The sequence below is a fragment of the Pithys albifrons genome, chromosome 2 (assembly GCF_047495875.1).
Source record: "Pithys albifrons albifrons isolate INPA30051 chromosome 2, PitAlb_v1, whole genome shotgun sequence".
Taxonomy (NCBI): Eukaryota; Metazoa; Chordata; class Aves; order Passeriformes; family Thamnophilidae; genus Pithys; species Pithys albifrons.
In genome coordinates this window covers 9,072,771-9,097,024 of record NC_092459.1, presented here as the reverse complement: position 1 = coordinate 9,097,024, position 24,254 = coordinate 9,072,771, and the positions used below count along the sequence as shown (strand labels likewise).

The 24,254-nt window shown below is 38.9% G+C and overlaps 1 protein-coding gene across 3 annotated transcripts in view; it reads right to left on the bottom strand.

Moving 5' to 3' along the window:
* Positions 1-24,254, bottom strand: part of SMC6 (structural maintenance of chromosomes 6) — a 39,924-nt gene that overhangs the window by 13,707 nt on the left and 1,963 nt on the right. For all 3 annotated transcript variants that reach the window (XM_071548308.1, XM_071548310.1, XM_071548311.1), the window contains exons 2-19: positions 22,855-23,010; positions 20,462-20,601; positions 18,652-18,769; positions 16,636-16,741; positions 14,808-14,944; positions 14,210-14,271; positions 13,280-13,360; positions 10,601-10,702; positions 10,294-10,413; positions 10,099-10,194; positions 8,927-9,073; positions 8,469-8,557; positions 7,696-7,860; positions 6,514-6,692; positions 5,283-5,484; positions 5,043-5,157; positions 2,727-2,887; positions 828-963 (exon numbers count right to left, since the gene is read on the bottom strand). In XM_071548308.1, the coding sequence (XP_071404409.1) occupies positions 828-963; positions 2,727-2,887; positions 5,043-5,157; positions 5,283-5,484; positions 6,514-6,692; positions 7,696-7,860; positions 8,469-8,557; positions 8,927-9,073; positions 10,099-10,194; positions 10,294-10,413; positions 10,601-10,702; positions 13,280-13,360; positions 14,210-14,271; positions 14,808-14,944; positions 16,636-16,741; positions 18,652-18,769; positions 20,462-20,596 (2,151 nt within the window). In that variant the 5' untranslated portion in view covers positions 20,597-20,601; positions 22,855-23,010. The remainder of the gene's footprint in view (positions 1-827; positions 964-2,726; positions 2,888-5,042; positions 5,158-5,282; positions 5,485-6,513; positions 6,693-7,695; positions 7,861-8,468; positions 8,558-8,926; positions 9,074-10,098; positions 10,195-10,293; positions 10,414-10,600; positions 10,703-13,279; positions 13,361-14,209; positions 14,272-14,807; positions 14,945-16,635; positions 16,742-18,651; positions 18,770-20,461; positions 20,602-22,854; positions 23,011-24,254) is intronic.

Sequence of the window (24,254 nt, the reverse complement as noted above, 5' to 3'; positions counted from 1 at the left end):
TCTTCAAATAGTTATCTTCAGCATTTCAGTCTACATGCCAGGTTTTTGGCTGCTTCTTATTTGTAATTTACTGAAAATAACCTTATATAGCATGTATTAGCTTACACTGCCTACCTGGAGGACCACTGGCGCCCACAAATACTACTGCAGAATCACAGAATATGCTGAGTTGGAAGGGACCTACAAAAATCAAGTCCAAACCTTAGCCCTGCACAGGACCATCCCCAAGAGTCACACTGTGTGCCCAAGAGCATTGTCCAAATGCTTTGTGAACTCTGTCAGGCTTGCTGCTGTGACCAATTCCCTGGGGAGCCTGTTACAGTGCTCAATATCCTACCTAAATGTACCAAAAAACTCAGAAAAGGAAGCTAACAGTTGTAAAAAGGTTTATAAAGAAATTAAGAAATATGAAATAGTCAGCATATCAAAATGGGATAAAGATATATATGAATACCATGAGGATAAACAAGGATCTGGGAATGAAGAAGCAAGCCTCAACAGAGATGGAGGAGGGAGAAGCATTATATGATGCAAGTGTCTTTACTGTGCACTATTAGTGTCAAAAAAGCAGCAGAAAAATTTGTGAGACTTAGCACAAAGGGAGAGAAAGTTATGAAACAGAAACAACATAAGCTAGGCTTGATGTGACCTCTATTATTCTGTCTGAAATGATGAGAGCATATTACTAAAGTAAAAAACAGGAAAGCAAACAACAAAAGTAAGAATTAACTATAAACAATCATTCACTCAACATAGACTGCAGAAGTCAAAATTAAATAGGGAAAGACTGACAAGTTTCTAAAAACTAATACTCTACCTATTTTTACCTGTATTTCTTTTTGGTGTCGTCGATGACCATAGAGAAGATCTTCATTTTGCCTAATCTCATTTTCGATGGAATATAAACGGTGCTGAGATTCTGCCAACTGTCCCCTTTTGTTTTCAATCTCTTTATCCAAGTGACTTTATAAACAAAGTGATATTGAAATATTATATATTACACAGATACTATTTAAGACACACAGAGACATACATAAATAAAAGTTAAGTGAATGACAAGACAAAGTAAAAATGCACTGCTTTTTAACTAGTCTACATCATTCTCCCATAGCAAAATTGGCAATGGAATTCTTGTCTCACTTGGAAAGCTTTCTGGTTGCAGTGAGGGGGCAGAGCTTTGCCCCATGTGGGTGTGGCTAGGCTGCCATTCTATACCACCCACATCATTGGGGGGCATGGCTTTGAGGGGGAAGCAGCGCCAGTTTGTTCCATCTCTTGTCTTGGGGACGTTGCCAGGACTGGGATCAGCCCTGCAGACTGTCCTTCTTCCCTGCCACCGCCATCCCTTCCTGTTCCATCGGGAAGAACGCAACTCCATGCAGCAAATACAGCTGAGTCCAGCAGAGAGTGGGAAGCAGACACAGGGAATAGAGCAGCAGAGGCAAAGCAAAGCTGAGCTGAGCATGACCCAAGCAAAAAGGAGCTGAACTGAGCTGCACACACCGAGCCGAAAGGAGTCGAGTAGAGCTGGAGGAGCAGAACAGAACAGTCCAAAGCAGAACTGCTGCACAGAATGAACCAGTGGAGCGCAGTAGTCCAGAAGTGGGTGGCATGGCACATCACAGACAAGCCAGTTTTCTGGGGGTTTGTCTGTCATTATTTTAGTTTGTCTTGGGTTGGAGGACAGGGAATGCCAGCTTTTTGTGTGTGAAGGATCCTCTCTTTTGTACACTACAGTCACTAATATTGTTGCTGTTACTACTTGTTTCTTATTCCATTGCTGTTTGTTTTCAGTAAACTGTTAACTCATAATCTGTCTTTGTCGCTCTCTCAGTGGAGGGAGGTGAGGGGAAGGAAAGTGGCTTATTTGGTGTTTAAATTCCCAGCTGTTTTTTTAAACCACCACAGAAAGTTAAGACAATCCCTGAGTGAAGTTCACTATATACTGACATGAACTAAGTACAGTTAACAAACATATTTAAAACTTTCAGGTTTTCAGAAATAAATTTTAACATTCAATTCAGTCTATACTATCAACTACTAACCTTAAAATTATTTACCTAATATGTCTCATATAATCTGAGCCTCAAAATAAAAGTAATCTATTGTCGCTAATTTGCTTATTGACAGTTTAAGTTTGCGATCTTTAAAGCATATTTCACTTTTTTTAACTACTATTTTGAAAGCAATGAGAGAAAAAAGCCTAAACATATAAAAGGTGAGAGAATTCTCAGAGATACCTACCATGAAGTCAAAATCATGAGAAAGCACAGATGCAAAGTTTGAAACCAGTAGTAGGATGTGTGCCAGCAACTTTGGTTTGAATAATCAGGCTTTCGGCTTCCCTTGCAGTAAATTATGACACCACTGTTCAGGTGTTAGATATTTAAAGAAACATCTTTGAGTTCATACTCTTTTTTTCTCCAAGCATAAACTAAAAAAGAAGGTAGCCAGATTTCCTGGAGTATCCAGCACAACAAATCCTTACTTGCTGGGAAAGATCTACATGCCACAAGCTGAAAGATAACTAGTTACAATGCAGGTTTGCACCTATCACAGAAAGGCACTGAAATACAGAGATTTTCTAGAGTTCTAAAAAGAAAGTGTAAATCTCAGAAGCAAATGGAGAGACTAAAGAGCAGTGTGCATGCACATAGACAAATAAGCAAGTCCACTGTTTGTGTCAACAAGTGTACTTTTTACAAACACAACTACAAGATACTAACCTTATTTCTCCTTCAACATCTTGACTTAAGTACTTGGGTCTGGCATAACTGCAAGAGTAATATCGTCTCTCAAACACGTGATCACCTTCACCCGTGAAAGCTTCCTTACAGTTTGCTGGGGGCCGACTGGACTGCATCACCTCACGAGCTCTACGGCTACTCTGAAAAACACAATGGCCTTATCATACCAATAGAAAAGCAACAACAACTAAAGATAACAATTTAAAAGTTGTCTAGATGTTCTTACCCAGAAATACTTTCAATTCCTAATGAAATAAGAAATACAATAATAGAAGAATGTGGAAAAAAAATCTGTAATGTCAAAAATCCACTTTTATTAGTTGAACAAGACATTTATGTTCTCAAGAACCCATCAAGTTCAGCTACTCATTAATTTTATTCTATGTCAAATTTAACTACATTGTAAATATTGTAGTCTAATCAGTCCCTTGCAATTTGCTGGGGGAAAAAAATCAGAACACTAACCAAATGGTCACTACACTATGCCCTATACACAAAAGGTGTATTTAATTGTCAGAAGTGGAATAAACATACAGGAAACAATGTTCCAAAGCAAGGTATGAAGTACATCAAATAATATTCAATAAAGTTCGATGCTGGTAACATTACCAACAAACATGCTGGCAAAAAACACATTGACAGTGCCAGAATAAGTGGTCAGAAGTGCCTGTGCCCAAGGCATCATGTTATCTATGCCAAAAGCATCAGTTCTTCCACATAATTCTTCTTTCAAATTCAGTTGAAACAGTTCAGGTAGGGCTCAAAGAAGGTAATGTTTTGAAAATCAGAGGTTAGGTAAGGCAGAGGGCGGAAGAACAAAAATAACATTCCTGCCATGAGAAAAGCCTAGAAAGTTCAGCTGTAATATATCCCATTCAGTGACAGCCACACTTGATAAAGTCTGCACCGGACAGAGCATGAACTGCCTCTTTTACAGGAGGAATGTCAGCAGACAAACTGGGACAAGAGATTTTGCAGAAAAATGAAATCCACAAAAAGTAAGTGTCATTAGTTCTGCTTACTTATAGAATACCCTGCCTTCTCTAAATAAAAACATATACATCTTATTTTTATCTTTGAATATTTAACCTGCAATCTTATCTGCAGGAGCTTGTATCTTCAGTAGTAACAGAAAACCAAAAATCAGTTAAGATCAGAAATCACACAGCATCAGAAAACAGTTCATTAACATATTTTCATGGTGACCAAAAATAGTTTGTTATCAAAATAGTATGCAATCTTAATTCAAAGACTGTCACGAAGTTCATCACATCATTGAAATCCTACTTAATAATTAATTATTGCTCTTTTTTAAACAGAGCTCTACCCACAACCACATTTCCTTGCACTCTCTTCTCTCAAATGTTTTAACACTGAACAGTCTAAAGGGGCTCTCACTGTTGCAGTAGGTGAACAATAAATTAGACTGTGACTACTCTCTAGGTGGCTCGTAATTTTATGTAAGAGTGGGTGGCTGAACATCACAAAAGGACCTTGGAACTTTCAAGCACAAGCCTGTTACAGCTACAACTGGTACATATCTACCAGCTGCTAGGTACAACTGGTAGAGCCTGGTTGCAAATTTTGGTTAACACCTGGACAACACATCCTGAACCCACCAGCTAACAGAGAGACATGAGACAGAGCCAGCAGTTAGGATGCTGATTACACACACAGACTATTCAGACTGGGAAACTACACCACTTAGAGGCCCAGAAAGGTGGTGATGAGCCAACCCAGAAACAAACAGAAAAGATCCTGAAAACTCATGGGGAGAGATCTGTAGAGACAAGTCCCAGGGAATGCCCAGGGACCAGTCCAACCAGGTGTCTGGGAGCAGCTGCCCAGAAGGAACTGAAAGGATTCTTTCCCGATCTTCCCTGACCTGTGAAGGCAGTGTTGGGGTGAGCAAGGAAACAAGTGTGTGAAAATAAAAGCTCTGACCTTGCTGATTCTTAAATAAATCCCGGTATCTGAATCCAGTTTGGGTTGTCAGTTTACTCTTGTATCACCGACAACAGAAAATAGTGTTTGAAGTGGGATACTGTTTCTTGAATGCCAAGAGGGCCTTACTGGGAGCTGTTCAGTGGTTCCATCCGTTTGTGTGTGTGTCCTGCACTGTACACTCATAACTGACCCCATCAGGGTCCTCATCTCTCTTCAGCAACAGGGAGGGAAACAAAACTTGCTCTACCCCCTTTATGCATTACAGACACGACCAGTTAAAGTACCATATGCTCCACAGAGAGAAAATAAGTTTCTTTAAAAAGACCACTAGGGAGTACAAAGCCTTACTTTAATCAGCAGGATTTTTTCTATACTCCTCACATCGATCAAACAATTGGCAACCATTACATGATCTATTTCCAATGCTGTCAGTACTGATGGGAATTCTGGATGATGAACAGCACTGAAGAAAAGAAGAAAAAACACCATTCATAAAACTCACATAAAATTCTTTAAAAAAAAAAATTCTTTTCAACTAATAATTGGAACCATTATGGCTAAGAAAAAAAAAATCAAAACATAACTTACCTCTGTCTAACATCATACATTTTATTCTGAAATTTATTTACAATTATTTGAGGTCTATGTCCAGGTGGATAGTGTTTTGACATGAGTAACTGCAGAGTTCTTTCATCGCTATGATTGTCACAGCAAAATGCATGAACTAGGCTCTTTAAACAGGCTTCGACAGCCAAGGTCAGTTCAGGATCTTTTGCATGAATGAAAGCACCTAAATAAACGTAAGAGGCAAAACTTTAGCAGCTGTGTTCCATGATAAAACATTCAGTAGTACATTTTTACTACTCAAGGCTCTTGTTTTGTTTTTTTTAGACTCTAAAATAAACCTTTCTTAGAAGCAGAAAAAAAATTAAGAACTTGACTAAAAGAGAAAAAACTCCATTAACAGAGAAGCTACCCTGAAAACAGAAATGTACGATTTCTGTTCTTAGAGACACCTCTACACATAGTTGGAGGCCTGTATCATCTTCTAAGATTTTTGACAGGTCACTACTAACTTCCATTAGGGTACCAATTTTCCAGCACCTCAGCAGCAGTGTAGCACAGCAAAGATAGCCTATCAGCAGTTTAATGCTTTAAGCATGGAGGCAGTGGAACAATTATGCTGCAACTTTAATAAACATGACAGTTTCCGTTGTATCAGTAGTACATGTTCTTACTCATTGTTGTCACCTACTTTTGTACTTGACCTTTACGTCCAGACTATGCTGAAGTCTTTACTCCCATTCACAAACTGAAGATAGCAGCCACTGTCAAAGCTGGACAGAAAACACATAAAAGCCAACTTTCCAAGAAAATCTCAGTCCAGTCTGAGTTGCTTCACATAAAACATCTCAAGACTGATGAGCCTGCAGGTCAGCCAGCGGACATTTTGAACAAAATCTGTCCAAGCCCTGGATGGTGCTCCCACCGAGAAACAAGCACCCAAAGCACAACAGTCTGATGCTTTGAGGATGCGTGGGCTTGGAGTGCTGCACTGAAATTTACCATTTTTTCTACGTAAAATACTTCAACAAAAACAGCTGGAAAGTGAGGAAAACCAGTAGATGTTAGTCAGTTCATGAAAGAAGCAAAAGATAACCTAACAGGATAAAACTTCTAGTCCAGAAAGTACAGAAGAAAAAGATGTATTTGAAGGTCCTTAAAGAACAAACAGTTTTCCTAAAAGACCACTACTTACACTAGCATCCATACAAGAAATCCCATGAGAAAATGTGTCTGTTTCAGCAGTTATTCTTACCTATAGGTCCAAGAGGTTTCTGTTTAAAGCGCCCTTGCTTATAGGCTATGTCAACTGCTTCAACAAATCCTGGTATATGTGGTCCAAATCTTTTCAAAGTATCTGTTTTACTATCTTTCAGCTCTCTCAGCTGTTTCTGTTTGGCATCCAGTGCTTGTTGCACATCACCGTTTTCTCTCCTAAGGTAACAGAATTTCTTTCAGTAGTTATAGAGTCTTAATTGAACTAAAATAATTACAAAGCCTTGTTTTTCAATTACTAATAGCACAGCGTAACCAAGGTACGAGTAGCTCAATGTACAGCTAGGTACACATGTCTAACAGCATTTTTATAGTTACAAGAAAGATGAGTAAAAAAAGCAAGAAAGAAAATTACTACTTCACAACAGTTTTACAAAACCTTTTTATTTTTTAAAAATACAAAAGATTTATTTCAAATTTAATGTCTAATTATATGCTTCAATTCCACTGTCTTCTACAAAGATCTTCAACAGAACACAAAGTGTTGGTTATAATAATTGATAAAAGATGTTTAAAATAATACTCCAAGTGTAATAAGCAACAATTCTCAAATCCCTAAAGGCAATAAATGACATTGCCATAATCCTCTTCAGTAATGTTGTTCAAATTCAGATTTTTAAATCAAAGCCAAGGGCTTTGTTTTTCTATCCTGGGTATGGGCTAAATTGATATTTGAACCTCTTGACTCCAAGCCTCTATGAATATGCCTTAACTAGAGATGTAATAATTACTCCAAAGTGTATCTATTTTCTTATAACGTGTTACATGTCTTATGACATCATATCAGGATGTACTAGTGTATTAAACTACCCAAAAAAATTTAAATCATAGTCTGCCCATCAGATGATAAGAGACTAAGATAGAGTGGAAAGAAGAAAGAAGAATATTAAACTGACAGCATGGATCTATATCCCGTTTTAAATTACTAAAACTTTCACTTTTAATGACAAAACAGTTTTCTTAATTTTCCAAAAGTTTTTAAATTGTCATGCAGTGTCAAAGTTGATTAGCAGGTGCTAAGATAAACAAGGTGATGGGATAAAAGAGAAAAAAAGAAAGAAACTGGAGCCTAATACCTCAGGGAACACAAGTACATCATAAAGAATCTCCCCCTATAACTCAGAACAAAGGTAAACAGTTACATTCAAAAAGCATAACTTACCTGAGTCTAGCATGTTCTTCCCTACACCTATATATAGCCTGCTGGAACTGATCCATCTGCTGACCAAGCATTATTTCTTCATCACGGAATGCCTTTAATTGTTCCCTTAAGTGTGCGAGTTTCCTTTGCCTTTCCAATTTTTCAGGTGCTGGAACCTGATTAGCACTAGAAAAGAACATACTTCATTATTTTAACACCATACTGATTCTCTATGAGTGACAAGAACTTTATTACTTGCAGCAGACAAAGATTTATGCATCAGAAAGTTACGTTTAATATTCCCTGCATTTACAAGACCTACAAAACATAAATGCCAATTTTGATTTTTTATTTTAATTTGTAATCACACGTAACTCTCCCCAGTTACGTTCCTACTGCATTTAGTTCAAGGCATATTTGTTTTGCAACACTGTGGAAGCTACAGAATGTCTATTACCACCAACCAAAAAAAAAACCAAAAAAACCCAAACAAACAAACAAAAAAAACCCCTCTTTTCCTACCCAATTACCTCACCGCATTCTAGTCACAATCTTGGCATGTTAAGAAGCAAGACCAGAAATATTCAAATATTTAACTGGACCCTGCTAAGAAATAAGTATTTTCTATTTCTGCAAATTTTCTCATTAATGAGAAAAGCTCACTCCTTTCATAACTATGCTTTAATAAACGTAGATCATTATCACTGTATCTCAACTTCACCCACGTGGGGACAGCCCTTCCCAAATCTTTGTTTGCGAAGCTGAGCCACACACACACCCATATCTCAATTTACCTGCTTTTCAATTCTTCTATTCGTTTACACAGCTGTTCATCATCTTTTCCCAGACGTTTTAACTCTGTTCTAAAACGATTATAAACTACCTATTAAGGAAACAGGACACAGTAAGTAGTTTAAGAAGTACAAGAAAGAGGTAATTTCAAAAAGAACTACAGTTTTAAGTAAATAAATGCTGAACTGCACCAAACCAGATAAGCATTTGATTTTCAAGAATTAAATTTATTTATTTATTTAGACCTAAGCTTAACACTGATTAACACCTTTGTAAAGATACATGCCCTAGGGCCCCTGAACAGAAAGTACTTGCCAGTCAGGCAGGAAAAACGCACCTGTCTTGAACTGCACTGTGGATTCAGAAAACCAAGACACAGATGGAGAAGTACAGAAGGCTAGACTGTGGACAAGATTCAAGCTTTAAATTAGTATGAACTTTGGAAGTTCATTTTGCCTACCTCAATTTCGTTGACTGCTTTTCTTTTACCTTGAACTTCAGCCTTCAAAGAAATGCACTGAGGATGAAGGGCTTGTGCTTCTTCGGTTACTGTTTCTAATCTGTCTTGTACTGCTTTGTACTTTTTTTCTGCTTCTTTCACTTTTACCTTCAGTGAAAAAAAAGAATGATATACAAGTAGTAATGGAGCAAAATTTTTCATTGTCACTCTGGATGTGCCATTCTCAGGAAACTAAGAGACTACCAAATCTGTGAAGGAAATAGCAACCTTTTCTAATATCTCACGGTTTACTCAAACACAGGACTCTTGATTCAGGAAGGCAAAGGAACATGGTATCAAAAGAATTTAAGCCAGTATCTGGACAATGTTGCTTCAATACTACACAGACATGTTCACCATAATGCAAAAATGCCTCAATTGTAAAACAAATACTTAAAAAAACCCAAAAAAATTAAAAAAAAAGAATTTTCACAAAAACATTTTTTAAAAAAGGAAAATGACTGCTAATAAAGATAGTCTGGAGAAGGAATTTTAATAGACTGAAAAGTTTTGGAGCTGTTCAGCCCAGAGAACAGAAGAAAAGGTTGCACAGAGACCTCACAGCAGCCTTCCAGCATCTAAGCCTACAAGGAAGCCAGAGAGGGACCCTTCCTCATCTGTACTGACAGGACAGAGAGTATGGGTTCAAATTGAAAGAGGGGAAATTTAGGTCAGATATATGGAATGAATTCTTTACTGTGAAGGGGGTGACGCACTGGCACAGAGTGCCCAGAGAAGCTGTGGATGCCCCATCCCTGGCAGTGTTCAATGCCAGACTGGATGGGGCTTTGAGGAACCTGATCTAGTGGGAGTTGTCCCTGTCCACAGCAGGGAAGTTGAAACTAGGTAATCTTTAAGGTCCCTTCCAATCCAAACCATTCTATGATTCTAAATTCACAATAATGGTATCTAAAGTTTCCCTGTAAAAATATGTATTTCATATGTGAATCTGTATATTTGACAAAATTCTTCTTTATTGCTACCTACAGAAGTCCTACTAAGACTTCCAGAGGCCTCCTGACATCACTGCTCTTTTCTACAGGCAATGATACCCAAGAAAACCTATATGACAGATCACTAAGTCAGGGAGTGATTAAAACTAGAGCGACAGTTGGTTTAAATCATAAATGTACCTTCCATTCTTCTACCTTCCGAATAAAGTCTGTATTTGCTTCTTCAGCTTTGATGCCTTCTTTGATTGGCTCCATTTCCTTTTCCATCTCACTCACCTAAAGAGAAACCTATATTAGCAAGTATGAGAATGTCTGCAACAGACTAGAAATTAAGTACATTTCATATGAACAAAGATATTTTAGCAAGACATTTACCACTGCCCACGCCATCTGGTGTTTCAGATCTTCAAGATGATTTCGCATGTCATTCACAAATGCAATGCTTTTGTAAAGTTCCCTTTTTTCTAAATAAAGCTGCTTAAGTTCTTCTAGACGCTTAAAAAAGAAATGGAGAGGTTCAATCATAGGTGCAAAAAGCTGTGATGTAATATGAAATCTTGGAAAGATTTGGACTTTTTTAAAATTTAACGTCACTAAGACCTAATCAAACCAAAACTATGCAGCTTAACTCCTGTAGTTCTTCCAGTGCTCAGATCCATTAATTACTTTAAGTTTTACATACCTCTCCTCCTTGTTCTAGCTGAATACGTGTATTTTCTTGAGTTTTCACAATACATGAATAATCTTCTTTCATTTGTTCCAGCTGAGTTGCCTTCATAAAAAACTAAAAAGGAATAAAAAGATGCAGATGTCAGATTCAGCACCTTGTCTAAGCAAACTTTAAGTAATTACCACAGAAAGACAGTTCATCCCAACCTCTCTGCACACTGAATGATACCCAAAGTAACTGGTGGGGTTGCAGTGGTACAACTTCCATCCCCTTCTCAGGCCGCACTGTGGTATCAGAAATGCTCATTAGGCCTCGGCCTTGACAAACAGCACCATGGCCGCAGTTTCTCATAAGCTCATCAGAAACACTGTCTGCTCCCAGGAACATACACTGACAAGCTCCCATTTTTAACAAACTGCCTTGCAGACTTATTTTTCTTGCCTGAGTAACATTTTTGTTACTGAACTTTCAAAGAAAGTTAAATTGCAGTTAGGATGAAACATTACTATGACTAAAGCCCACTCTCTTGCAGCCTTATAAACTGCAGTCCTAAGACCCTTTGATCTCTCCTGGATCTTAGGGGCATGACCAGCATCTCCCTCTGAGTGGGACACCTCTGTGAGCCAGTGAGCTCTCAAATTTACTTGGAAGAGTGATGCCAAAAGCTGACAACAGAGCCTGGGCTCATAGCCCTAGTCCTCAAGGATCAACCCTTCAACTGTTGAAAAGATAAAGGCATCCAATGTGAGTACTTCCTGAACTGGAGGGGGATTTTTCACAAGGATACACCCTGTACATACTCATTTTAGGTCTGTGGGTGTCAAAGTGTGAATATGCTCTAGCAAACCTATTATGAGTGTCACTGTCTTAGACTCTTAAATAAATTAGGCCTGTAAGTGGGTTACCATTGTGCTACAGTAAATTCTGTAATAATTTTTGTTAAATTGTTTAAATCAGGCTATTCATTAAGTGCTGTTAGATGCTGTCAAAACTTTTAGGCCTAAAATGTTGATCATGCCTGGGGCTAAGCTGGGCAAGGGGGTCCACTCTGAAGCTTGTGACTTAATGGATGGGTCTCCCTTACTCCTTTTTATCCTTACTCATTTCCCATCACCAGCCTCCATGTAGATCATTTTAGGTTTTGTTTTAGCTTGATTGATTACAGGTTTCAGTCCGATTTAGTGTGCTTTAACCACTGAGGTAAGCAGAAGAGTGAGCCTTGACAATGAACTTTATTGCACCTTAACAGTAAACCTGCTTTTGCTGATATCTGTGCTGGTGGTTCTTTGAGCTACCTAAAACACTCATTTGCAACAGGGGTATTTCTGAGTAATGAACTAACTCAGCAGTGTCCTAAAATTTAAATTCATCAATCTCTTCAAAGAGAAGACACTTCAGAAATTGTTTGTGCCAGTGGATGACTGCTACAATCAGTGTACTGGCTCTGGCCAAGGTGGAGTTGGTTTCTTCATAGCAACTGTTACAGCGCTGTATTTCAGATGTGTGATCCAAATACTGACAACATGCTAATATTTTAACTCTTGCATCAAGCCCTTCTGTGTCTCACACTACGCTCCCATGGACCAGGAAGGTGTGCAAGAAGTTGGGAAGGGATACATCAGGCATATAACCCCAAGAACCAAACAGATAAGTCACCCCATAAAACTTCGTTGTCATCGTTTAGCCCCACGGAGCAACTCCGCCCCCCACAGCTGCTCCCTCACTTCCCCCTGGTGTGATAGGGGGGAGAATCAGAAAAGTAAAAGCCAGAAGACTCCTGAGTTGAGATTAAAATGATTTATTAAAGCAAAAGCTACACATGCAAACAAAGGAAACAAGGAATTCATTCATCACTTCCCATGAGTAGGCAGGTGTTCAGGCATCCCCTGGAAAACAGGGATCTGTCTTGCCTAACACTGATTTGGGAAGATGTATGCATCACTCCAAACATCTTCTAAGTCTTTCTTCTTGCCCCAGTATAGGCTGAGCATGATGCCATACGGTCTGGGATACCCCTGGGGTCAGCCGGGGACAGCTGTCCTGGCTGTGTCCCCTCCCTACAACCTGTGCACTGCCAGCCTCTGCCAGCTGGTGGGGTGGGGTGAGGAGCAGAAGAAGCCTTGACTCTGTAAGCGCTGCTCAGCATTCACAAAAACAGCAGTAACAAAAACATCTCCATGTTATCAGTGCTGTTTTCAGTACAAATCCACAACGTCATCCTGTACTAGCTGCAATGAAGAAAATTAACTTTATCCCAGGCCAAGCCAGCAGAGCCACGGTCAGCAAAACAAACGGATAAGAGAGGGTTTAGAGGGATTCAGGATCTACTGCTTGGGAACTGGTCAGGCATTGGTCTACCAACTGGACACAGTGAGTGACTGCCTTAGCACCTTTCGGGTTTTTTTATTTTCTTTCTCCTTTCAGCTTTCTCTTCCGTTTTTAAAATAATTTTTTCTCATCCCTCTAATTCCGTTTACTTTTCTTTTCCTCTTACCCCACTCCGAGCTGGAGGAAAGCACAGAAGGGAAGTGAGTGAGTGATCATGTGGTATTTAGCTGCTTACCTGAGTTAACCCAGAACAGATTATTAAAATTAAGGAAATCTGATAATTTTTTTCCTCTAAATGCCACCCCTAAAATTTTGAAATCAATGTTTTAATGTTTAATCAAAGTGTTCAATTATTTTTCTTACCTTATACTTGTCACTTTCACTTTTAGTCTGTAAAAACTGCTTACTCATCTCTTGGGTTAAAATAGACACAGGATTATCTACCTGCAAAAATGAATCACTTTCATTTTATTTTGAATGGAACAGTTATCATGTAAATGCAAATCCATGAAAGTGAGCAAACCATCTCCCTGTTCCATGTACTACAATTCAGTAATAAACTAAGATTCAGAAATTAAGATTTTGAATCCTTTCACCTCTTTAAAAAAAACCAAAACAAAACAGAATAAACAAAACCAGCAACAACAGAAAACTTAGAAATCCAATTCCATCAAGTACAAAATAGAACTACAGCAAGGACAACTAAGGAATTGCTTCCAGGAGGATGACTTTTATAAAGACAGCGCCTGTAAATTCCATTTATTTAACAAGATCATCACTAGAAATATTGTCCAATGTTGTATTTCTCACTAAATGCAATAAATTGACCCATATATTCTTACAGAAGTTTCCATAAAAAAACCCCAATACATACTAACAGAAGTTTATGTTATTTGAAATTATAAGTATGTTGAATATTTTAAACTTCATGTGCAATACCTGATTTTAATCAGCAAAAACACACTTAAATTTGTTCCACAGGAAAAACCAAAATAATCAGCAAAAAAAATCCCTCCAGATGCAAAAGAAACCTATGCTAGGACCTTCATCAACAGGATACATGACTCCTGGCTCACAGATAATAGCAAATACTTATCTGCCTGGGACCAAATCTTATTCTGCATTGTATGAGGTATAAATTTCAACTTTTCTTTTGCTGATGCATTTGATCTTGAAATAACATGGAAAGGGTAAACCTCTCTCATTTAAGGAAATGAGAAAACACTGCTTTTTAATTGAAGATTTATATCACATGCTGATGTCTTAAATTGCACAGAATTTAAACACAACTACCTGTATATTAAAATGATCCAGTATTCTTAGGAGTTCCTCTTTCTTTGTAGAAACTATGTTCCCTAATGGAAAAAAATGAAAGGAAAAATACCAATGGGTGCAAAGTAAACAGATATATAATGCCCCAGTCTTCTGTTCAATGTAGCAAAGTAAAAAGTGAGATTAGTCTTCTTGTAACACAGATTTGGTCCTAAATGAGAAACACTGATTGTTTTTATGGCTTTTTTTCCAATATATTTGCTTTTGCAAAGTCCCTCTTTTCCTCATAAGCCTCTGTGACAGAATTCAGGTAAATCATCAAAGTCAACAGAACTTCAAAAAGACTAAAAACTATTTTTACGCTCCTCATAGAAGCAGATTTTTGTAAAAAGATACATAATGCAAAACCTGACATACCACATAATACATATCATAAATACATAAAGTTTTGACATCCTAAAATATTCTTAGTCTGATGTAAAGACACAAAAAATGGACATTGTCATCACCTTTGAATGATTCTATGCAATGAGAAACATCATCCTTTACTTACTTCATTTAAAGCAATGAAAACATTTAAAGAACTTTTAAGACTGAGAACAAAGCAAATTTGACAAACCAGATTTGTTTTTCAGTTTGTAACTTCTGCTTCCATCCTGATTGATGTGCTGATTCACAATAATAGAGTTACCATATGATTCTGGTCTAAATGCATCTCTGCCTTGGTTTCGCAAAGTTATGGAAATATCTGCAGAACTAAAAAAAACCAGAAGTAATAAAAAAGACCAAAGAAATTGATTTCAAATCTAACAAAAAACCTCAGAACATTCTAATTTTACATACAAATTGTCATGTCTCCTACAGGTTCCAACTGCAAGGCAGTCATAGTACCAATCTGAACAGCATAGATTTATGTTGTTTGAGACAGAACAGCATCAGGCACAGATCCAGAAAGGCTGCCACACACTGACCGTTTGCACCTTCTTCATCCCAACACCTTCAGCTAAACCAGGAGCCCAAAGTAAATAGTTGTGAGAGGAGACTTCCCTCACCTTCCCTTGCTGTCTGAGTGGCCCTATTTTTAGTTTGCAGATTCAAGTTGCTCTTTGGTTTTTCTCCTGTTTTCAAACTGGCTTCTGTAGAAAACAGGTGCTTGGCTTCTACAGCCTAATCAAAGTAATTTATACCAGTATGCTTAAGGCATTCTTCCAGAAAAGATGAGAGGTGGTTTCACTTCTGAATTCCTATATTCTGTTTCTCAAGTGCTGAAACATTAAGTTAACACATATAAGGAAGGTACTTCCAATAATTTAAGCATCTCTGAAAGGAAAAGCCTGGTACTCTGAATTACAGCTTTATATAATCTCCTAAACATCCTATTTTTTTTATCAATTCCCCTGAACATGTTACCCCTACTCTTACGGCAGACATGAATCCACTTCCTGCACGCTTAAATATTCCCCTGTAAGTCAAGGTTTTTATATTGTATATTCAATCATGTCAGCAGAAAAACTGCAAAATAATTAACCTTGCTGCTTGCCAAACAGTAACTTAGTTACCTAGGATTTTTTTCTAATGAACTCAATTATTCTGTAGGATATTCAGTTACATAGTGGAAGTAATACATGACAACAGGGCAATGCAGAGAACAAATCACTATGCTAGCAAGTGATCCTAGTGATCCCAGTTTTAGCCAGGCCAGAGTTACTTTTTCCACAGTTGCCATGAGGGGAGCTGGGTTGTTATTCCATGTCACCCATGTCCTCAGTGTGGGAGGTGGCTGTGGGCGGAAGAAAAGGGGAACACGACAAGGAACTACTGGGGAGGTTTGTCCATCATTGTTTTTTGTTGTCTCTGGCTTGGGGAGAGTGAGGCTGCAGATGATTTTTTTCTCTGCATTGTTTTTTTTTTCCTGGGCTTGGGTGGGGGTACACAGATGTTTTCATCAACCATTTTCTTCTTTGTCTCAGCAGCCATGAGGCTTGGGCTGTGGTGCAGTCAGGTCGAGTCAGACTCAGTGAGCATTTTTTGCACGCCATCACCCTCTTTTATACACCGTCATTAGCATTGTTGCTGTTGCCTTTTGTTTTCCTTATCTCACTGCTGGCTTTTTTCAGTAAATTGTTATCCCAACCCATAATCTGCCTTTGTCCTTCTCTCACCAGAGAGGGCCAGGAGAGAGAGCAGCTGTTTGGAGTTTAATTTCCAGCTGGTTTGGAAACCGCAACACTCAGAAATAATGGTATACTGGTTAAACTTCTGATGTTTTTTGTTTGTAGTTTTTTGGGGGAGTTTGTTTAAATATAGTGTCTTCAGTGTTGGGCTTTTTACACAGGCCTGATAGAACCAGTAAGAAGATGCAGAAACTGAAGGTGAACAAAACTCATCAGCTAGCCTGAATGACTAAACAAGGTATGCAATTCTAAAACTAAAGAAGTAGTACTTACGTCTCTCCATCTCTAATAAACATTTTTAATGATGAACCTCTATTAGTTGCAGTGGCTTTTCCACCAAGTCCAACAATAAGAGCAGTTAATATAGAACTTTTCCCACCTGAAATAGAAGCATTAAACTTCTTTTAAAAAAAAGTTCTTGTAACTTCTTCTCCAGTTCATCCATATTACAGATGTTTTGTTTGACTGGTTATATATTCATCCATTAGAAGCCCAAATTCTGTCCTTATTGAGCAAACATATAAACCAATACTAGGGAAGTATGTGCCATTTCTAAGGTTCTCTCTAAAAATAAATGCTGGCCAAAGTTGTTAGGAGGAAGGAATCTCCCCTTCCTTTAAAACATATTAAAACAATGTATACAACAAAAGAAATCAAACATATATTATCATTTATCTCACTATCTGAATGGTTTCAAGCTCTCTTTCACAACTTTTTTTTAATTCTATCTCCACAGGAAGTAAGCTTGTAAAAATAGGGATCTCTTCCCTTGCCTATAATAGTTTTCTGTGTGACATACTGTCCCGATTTTGCTAGGATAGAATTCCTTTTCTTCCTAGTAATTGATACAGTGCTGTGTTTAAGGTTCAGTATGACAATAATGCTGGCAATACACTGATGTTTTGGCTGCAGATAAATAGTGTTTACCCAAGGTCAAGGACTTTTCAGAGTCTCATGCTCTGCTAGGAGGAGCACAAGCAGACAGCAGGGAAAATGGCAAGGAGCAGACCCAAACTGGCCAAAGGGATATTCCATACAATAGAATGCCATGCCCAGAGCATTAATTGGGAGATACTGGCCCTGAGCTGCTGATTGCTGCTCAGGGATGGGCTGGTCGTGAGGAACTGTATTGTGCATGACTTGTTTCTCTTGGGTATTATTCTCTTTCTTTTTGCTCTTCATTACAATTATTATTGTATTTTATTTTATTTCAATCATTAAACTGTCCTGATCTCAAATCATAGGTTTGATCTTTTTGAGAGTCTCCTCCCCATCCCACTGGGGAACATGGGGGAATGAGCAAGCAGCTGCATGGTGTTTAGTTCCCAACTGGGATTAAATAACAACAGTCCTTTGTGGTGCCCATTCTGGGGTTCAAGGGGTTTAGATAATGCTAGGTATGACCAGAGTGTGTTAAAATAAATATAAGCATCCATTAGAATTCAGCTTAGTAGTTGCTGGTCACGTTTTTTTATTTGCTCTCTGAGTCACTGAGTCAGTTCTCAAGAGCTGTGTTATGCAACACCTTCCCTGCAGGATGTGTTTTCCGTTTTGGTGTTTATCTCCTTTGGGGCCTGGGCTAAGGTTATCATTTTGCAGTGCTTTGTAATACTGGCCTATCTGACACAGCAGAGCTGCTGGTTGTTGGCCTCGCCTGGTCCATTCACTCAGTACCACCTTCATGCCTGGGCCTCTGGGGCCACCCAGCGGCGACTCTTCACCATTACACCTCTCACCTTCCCTCCTCGGAGTCAGCCTACGGGGGACGAACCTTCGCCTTTTTCTCCGGCTAATTACAACAGGATTGGAAAATTATGAAAATTCTGAGTATCATTGGGAAGTTGAAACCATCAGGAAGTAGGATATGACTGAATGTGTTTCACACCTTGTTTACACTGAGCAACTATTAGCAGCTACTCCAACCCCTCCAGTACAATCTCTGAGGCTCCTCCAATTCCAGCAAAGGGCCTTGCCTGCAGGCACTTGGAAAATTACTGTGTATTTAATAATAAACATACAAGTACATTTAGTTCAAATATAAATCTACGTATTATTTAGCTATGAAAATATTTATATTCACATTATATTCTGCAAAAATATCCAAATTTAAGACCTAACTCTTTCATCAGCCTTGAACTACTGGGATAGATATGTGGCTCCCAAGTTGAAAAGCGAATTCTTGTCCATGCCTACAGGATGGGAAACAATTCCTTTTCAAATAAAAATTAAGTCTTCTAAATTATTAACAAAAGTGTTCTTTGACAAAGATAATGTGCAATTAATACTTACTTCCATTGCTTCCAACAATGAAATTGATATTTGATCCAAACTGAAAAGGCCCCAGGTTTGAATGGCACATGAAGTTCTTCAGCTGGATACTTTCAATTATCCCAACTTCACTGGCAGACTAAAGAATGAACAAGGAAAACTAGAGTTACATATGCATTTTAATGAGATACAGTTTATATATTATAAGCATAATGAAAATAGTTACCAAAGCTGACTGCTTACTCATACTAACTTCCAATTCTACCCATTACTAGCTTATAATTAATACAACGTAAGATGACAGATCCTACAGAGTTGGCTGACCAAGTTAACAAATGCTATTTAGGGCATTGTCCAAATACCTCTGAAATACTGGCAGACTTGCAGCACTGACCACTCCTCTAGGAATCTGTACTGGGTTTGGATAGCAGGATTTCGTAGCAGGGGGCAGGAGGCTACAGGGCTACATGGGATTCCCCATGTCCAACAGAGCCAATGCCAGCCAGCTGGACCCGTTTGCTGGCCAAGGCTGGGCCCATCAGCCACGGCGGTAGCACCTCTGAGGTAAGAGTCAAGAACGAGAAACTGCATTTGCAACAATTTTAGCCAGAGAAGTAAGAAGATATGACAGAAACAGCCCTGCAGACACCATGCTGGAGCAGGTGGATTCCCAAAGGTAACTGGGAAGCCTACGCTGGAGAGCAGGCTCCTGGCAGGATCTGCAGCCCTATGGGGAGAGGAGCCCAGACTGGAGCAAGTTTGCTGGCAGGACTTGTGACCCAGCAGAGGGACCCATGCTGGATCAGCCTGTTCCTGAAGGACTGCATCCTATGGAAGGGATCCATGCTGGCGCAGGGGAAAAAGTCAGAGGGGTCCTCTCCTGAGGAGAAAGGAGCAGCTGAGACAATGTGTGAAGAACTGACCACGGCCCCCATTCCTCCATCCCCCTGTGCTGCCTGGGGAGAGGAGGGATAGAAAATCGGGAGTAAAGCTGAGCCCAGAAAAAAGGGAGGGGTGGAGGGAAGGTGTTTTAAGATTTGGGTTTGTTTCTCATTATCTCTCAAATCCTGCCTGATTTGATTGTTAATAAATTCAGTTAATTTCCCCAAATGGAATGTCTTTTACGATCTCTCCCTGCCCTTATCTCAACCATGAGCCCTTTGCTGTATTTTCTCTCCCCTGTATGGGTGAGGAGAGCAGCTTTGGTGCACACCTCGTGTCTAGCCAGGGCCAACCCACCACAGAAGTCTGGTCCAGTGTCTGAAATGTTGCCTAATGTCCAGTCTAAATATACATGACAGTATAATTCACAAAACAGTATTTTCAATCTCGGAAATTATTTATCAAAAATCCTTCATCAAATTAGAATTCAACTATTAACAGAAAAGCAGGAAAAAATATTCCTGTTTTCAAGTTTCATTTCCATCAAAATTTGCATTTCAAACACTAAATTTTTTTTACACATTTGAAAGTGTCAGCTATGCAAAACAAACAAATATTTTGTGCTTCTTTTAGTAAATAATTTGCTTTCTAAATATTTTCTATGCTGTTACTACAAACATAAAACATACCATGGTTCCATCAACATTCCATTATTTGATTACTTGATTTCAGTAGTATTCATTCTGTACAACCAGAATATTATTATTTTATGATCAATTGTGACAACCAGATGACCTCAAATAAGAATCAACTGGACTCATACAAAAGTCCTCATCAGACAGTACCTCTAGTTTCTTTTATATTTGTTCTATTGAAGCCTACATCCAAGACATTTATTTCAACAAGCACAACCTTTTCTTCTGTCTTTACGACTTTTTAAGCAACTTACCAACTGTGAAGAGGCACCACTATCAGCTGATGACTCAAAATTTTCTTCTTCATCACTATATACATTTGTGTGTTCTTGTCTTGGCCTTTTTTGGGATCCAGGCTTCGGAATACTTTCTTCTTTTCTCTTACTCATGAGTACTAAAAAATTAATGAAATATTGCAGGTTTCAGTCTTCTAGATAAAAACACACCCACAGGTGATAACAGACATACCAAATTATTTACTTTGATAAATATTAAGATTATAGCAAACATTGCAACAAATATTTTTTTCAGAACTGAAATCTGGGTAATTTAAGCTTACTATGAAGTTGTTGCATAAGAACAAAAGAAACACAGCTTCATAATTCTAATCAAGCTGAATTTGTTGATTAATAGTTAAATCAACCTTAATTATGTTTTCCTTGGTACATTAGACTGGATTATTTGCTATAATTGTTTCTGGTTAGCAATGGAGTTGAAGATCAGGTAGTAAAAAGTACGTAACATAGTGTGATCAGCAGCATCAATACAGGTATGAATAAAGTGAGCTGCCCATCCAAAAAGAAACTGTATTAATTGTGGTTGACAAAAGCACAGAAAAGTAACATGTAGAACACAAAGAAGTAGAGTAAAAGAAAATTTAGACTCAAAGCATTACTCTTGTGCTGTTTCTTACACATCAGGCAGTGTAATGCCATCACAGTAAACAAAATGCTGTTATTCTAAGGAAGGATAACAATTTTCTCCATGCAGAGGACATACATGTAAATTTCCTCTACAAATCAATAAATAACACGGTGTCTGCAGGCTGTCAGGCGAGGCATCGGCAGCCAGTGGCAGGAGAGGAGCAGCACACAGGCTCCTCAGCCAAAGCAGTTGTCAGCAACTGAGGAAAAGCAGGAACGGATCAAGGCAAAAAGGAGACACAGGCAGGTGGGGTGCAGGAAGGCAGGACCAGCAGGATGGAGGCACGCGGGTCAGTGAGGAGTGGGGCCAGCAGTCAGCACAGGACGCTGGGCTTACACTGGAGTGCCCCTGGCCATCTCTGCGTGCTCTCTTAAATACCCTCTGGGGGTGCTTACTGGCCAGCTCAGCTCCGGGCAGACCTTTCCACGATACCGATTGGTTAAACTTCCGGTATCCAGGCAGGCTGGCTCTGGTAAGGCGGGAAAGTGTAACAACTTTCTGTTAGTAACTCTCCAGGGGTTCAAGACTCCAGCAACAGTAGCTTGGCCCACGTCTACACGCAGGTGGCTCAAGTGTGCAGACAGCTTCAGTGCAGAGAGCTTAGCTCCGTTCAGTGTGGTGCAATGAGTTCAGTGCAAGCTGGGATTCCCGCAACGCTTGTAGCAAGTCCAGCATAGTCCCTGGACCTCGGAGGTTTGCAAAGATCTCAACTTTTTGCAGCAGCTCTGCCTGCAGGCCAGCCTGTGCTCACAGCACGACCTTGCAGATAGATGGTCCAAGTTTTACCCGAGTCAAATGATTTAACAGATGGTCAGTGTTTTACCCAAGCAAACGGATTCACTACCTACTAAAGGTAAATTTGTCTAGTACAGCACAGGAGAAGACACTGCACAAGTTTTTCGGGAGTCACTTTTACTTGCAAACTTTAGAAAATATGGAAACTTGGCAAAGGTATAAAGGGCAACATTCAACCAAAACAGAGCATTCCACAAACCATTGACTGCACATGCTAACCCACACAACCTTAGCAAAATCCAACCTACCTAGCTTTAAGTTACTCAAATATCAAGAATAGAAGACATAAAATTATAGCTACCACCCCAGATCCAGCTACCAGGAGTCCAGGAGATGGCAGGGCTGTGACCATGTGATGGCTGCATGGTTTTATCTGCTCTGGCCCCTTGTGGCCACTGCCCCCGGCAGGACTCCTGGCCCACTGGCCACTCTCAGTCTCTGGGGTTTGGTGTGGGCAGTGCTGCCAGTGTGCCAGCCACTCTGGGTCAGGGTCAGGGGCGCCAGGGGGTGGTGTGGGGAAGTGCTCCCAGTGACCAGTGACTGACAGCTGCTCCAGGAAGGTCCAAGGAGGCTCCAAGGGGCTGAGGTATGGAACAGGGTACTACTACACCTTCATGAAATTCAACCTGTTCTTTAAGCAGTTTATTCGTGTTAGCTTAATGTTCTGGTCAAACTATTGCTTGAGTTCAGCTGACAGGAGGTTGGACAGCTCATGCCATCAAGCATCACAGACTAGAACACCTATTATAAGAAACCCAACAAACATTAAAATTTGCTACTTTGTATTACTACCACTACTAATCATGACTAATAATAATAATTTCATGAGATAGTATTTACAGCTAAATTGTCATATCTATTTAATGTTATGCAGATTACCATACACATACAAATCAAGGAACAAATACACTTCACCATTTTTACATACCTTTGCTATGCTGCTTTTGGTTTACTACAGAAACATAGTTCCATTCACAAATTACTCAGACCAGGAAGCAGTCACTCCTGTGCTCTTGGCATGTATCTGTCACCCGACTATGAAGACAAACATTCAGTCAGCCTGGTGTTCCATTGAAATCTTTCTCTAGAAAGGAGGGAAAAAACCACAAGCTTTAAATGTTGCAATTAATAACATCCAAGCTAAAGATCAGGGCTATGAGTTCGATTGCTAAATTATTTAAACATTTAAGGAAAAAAAGTATGAGAGTGGAAAATAGAACAAAAAAAACCAAGAAAACTCACTCACATAGTCTAACTATGACGATGGCAAAAGACAGAATAGTCTGCACCACACAATTGTTTAGTGAAAACAAAACAACTGGAACTGCAACCAAAAAGTAGCCTCAGAAATGACGACATATATCAGTGGATGTAGCACTTTCATGGAGTACAAAGAAGCCTAAAGAAATGAGGAAAGTGACGACTGCACCAAGAAGGAATCCACTAAGATTTTACAGGAAACAAACCTTGTCTTTAAAAGACAAAGGAAGACATAAAACCATAGAAAATGACACACACCTTTGAATTTTATCTTCACGTCATCTTGATATTTTTGACAGAAAAGGTTCATTTTTTTACATTAACTACTCCCAAACTCTTGCACCAAGATACCACCAATGAAGTTTTTAGTTGAAAAAATAGTTGCTTTCAGTCTCAGCACCACTTACCGTAACTCTAACAAACAGTTTGGAAATAACTGCCCAAGGCAAAGGAAAAGCAGCTGATCCAACATATCTGAAGGTTATTAAAGTGTGCAATACTACCTTGGAAACAAACTAGCAAAAATGTACATCAGTCCATTTTAAGTCATGTAATAGAATAATGAGAAGCCAACAACGGACACTATTGACAAAGGATATCAGAAAGTGTTTCCAATGAACCAGGCATCATATTTAAAAGCTGAATTCATGTTTCTATTATAATATAATGTAAGGTCTGTTAATGGAAACTTGTGATGACAGTCAGAAACATTACAATTCAAAAAAGAATTGACCAGTTATTCAGGAAGGCAAATCAAAAGTACTGATTTAATAGAGAAAATTAACTTTACTATCATGGAATGTACAGGCATACAGTTGGGAAGAAAAACTGGACCTACAGCTGGGAACAAACAAGGCCAAGACAGATCCAAAAAGAAAGGATTACTAAAAATCATTACAAGTAATTGTTATACATATAATGAGAGCTGGCAAAATACACGTAGAGCAAAGACATCAAGAGTAGACCTATAGTGGGGTGACCACAAGATATGGGAGGAAGCAAAGACTGGGAGAAGAGGAAGAAAGTATATGTACTCTTTGGTTGATGTATAGCACAATACATTTGTTT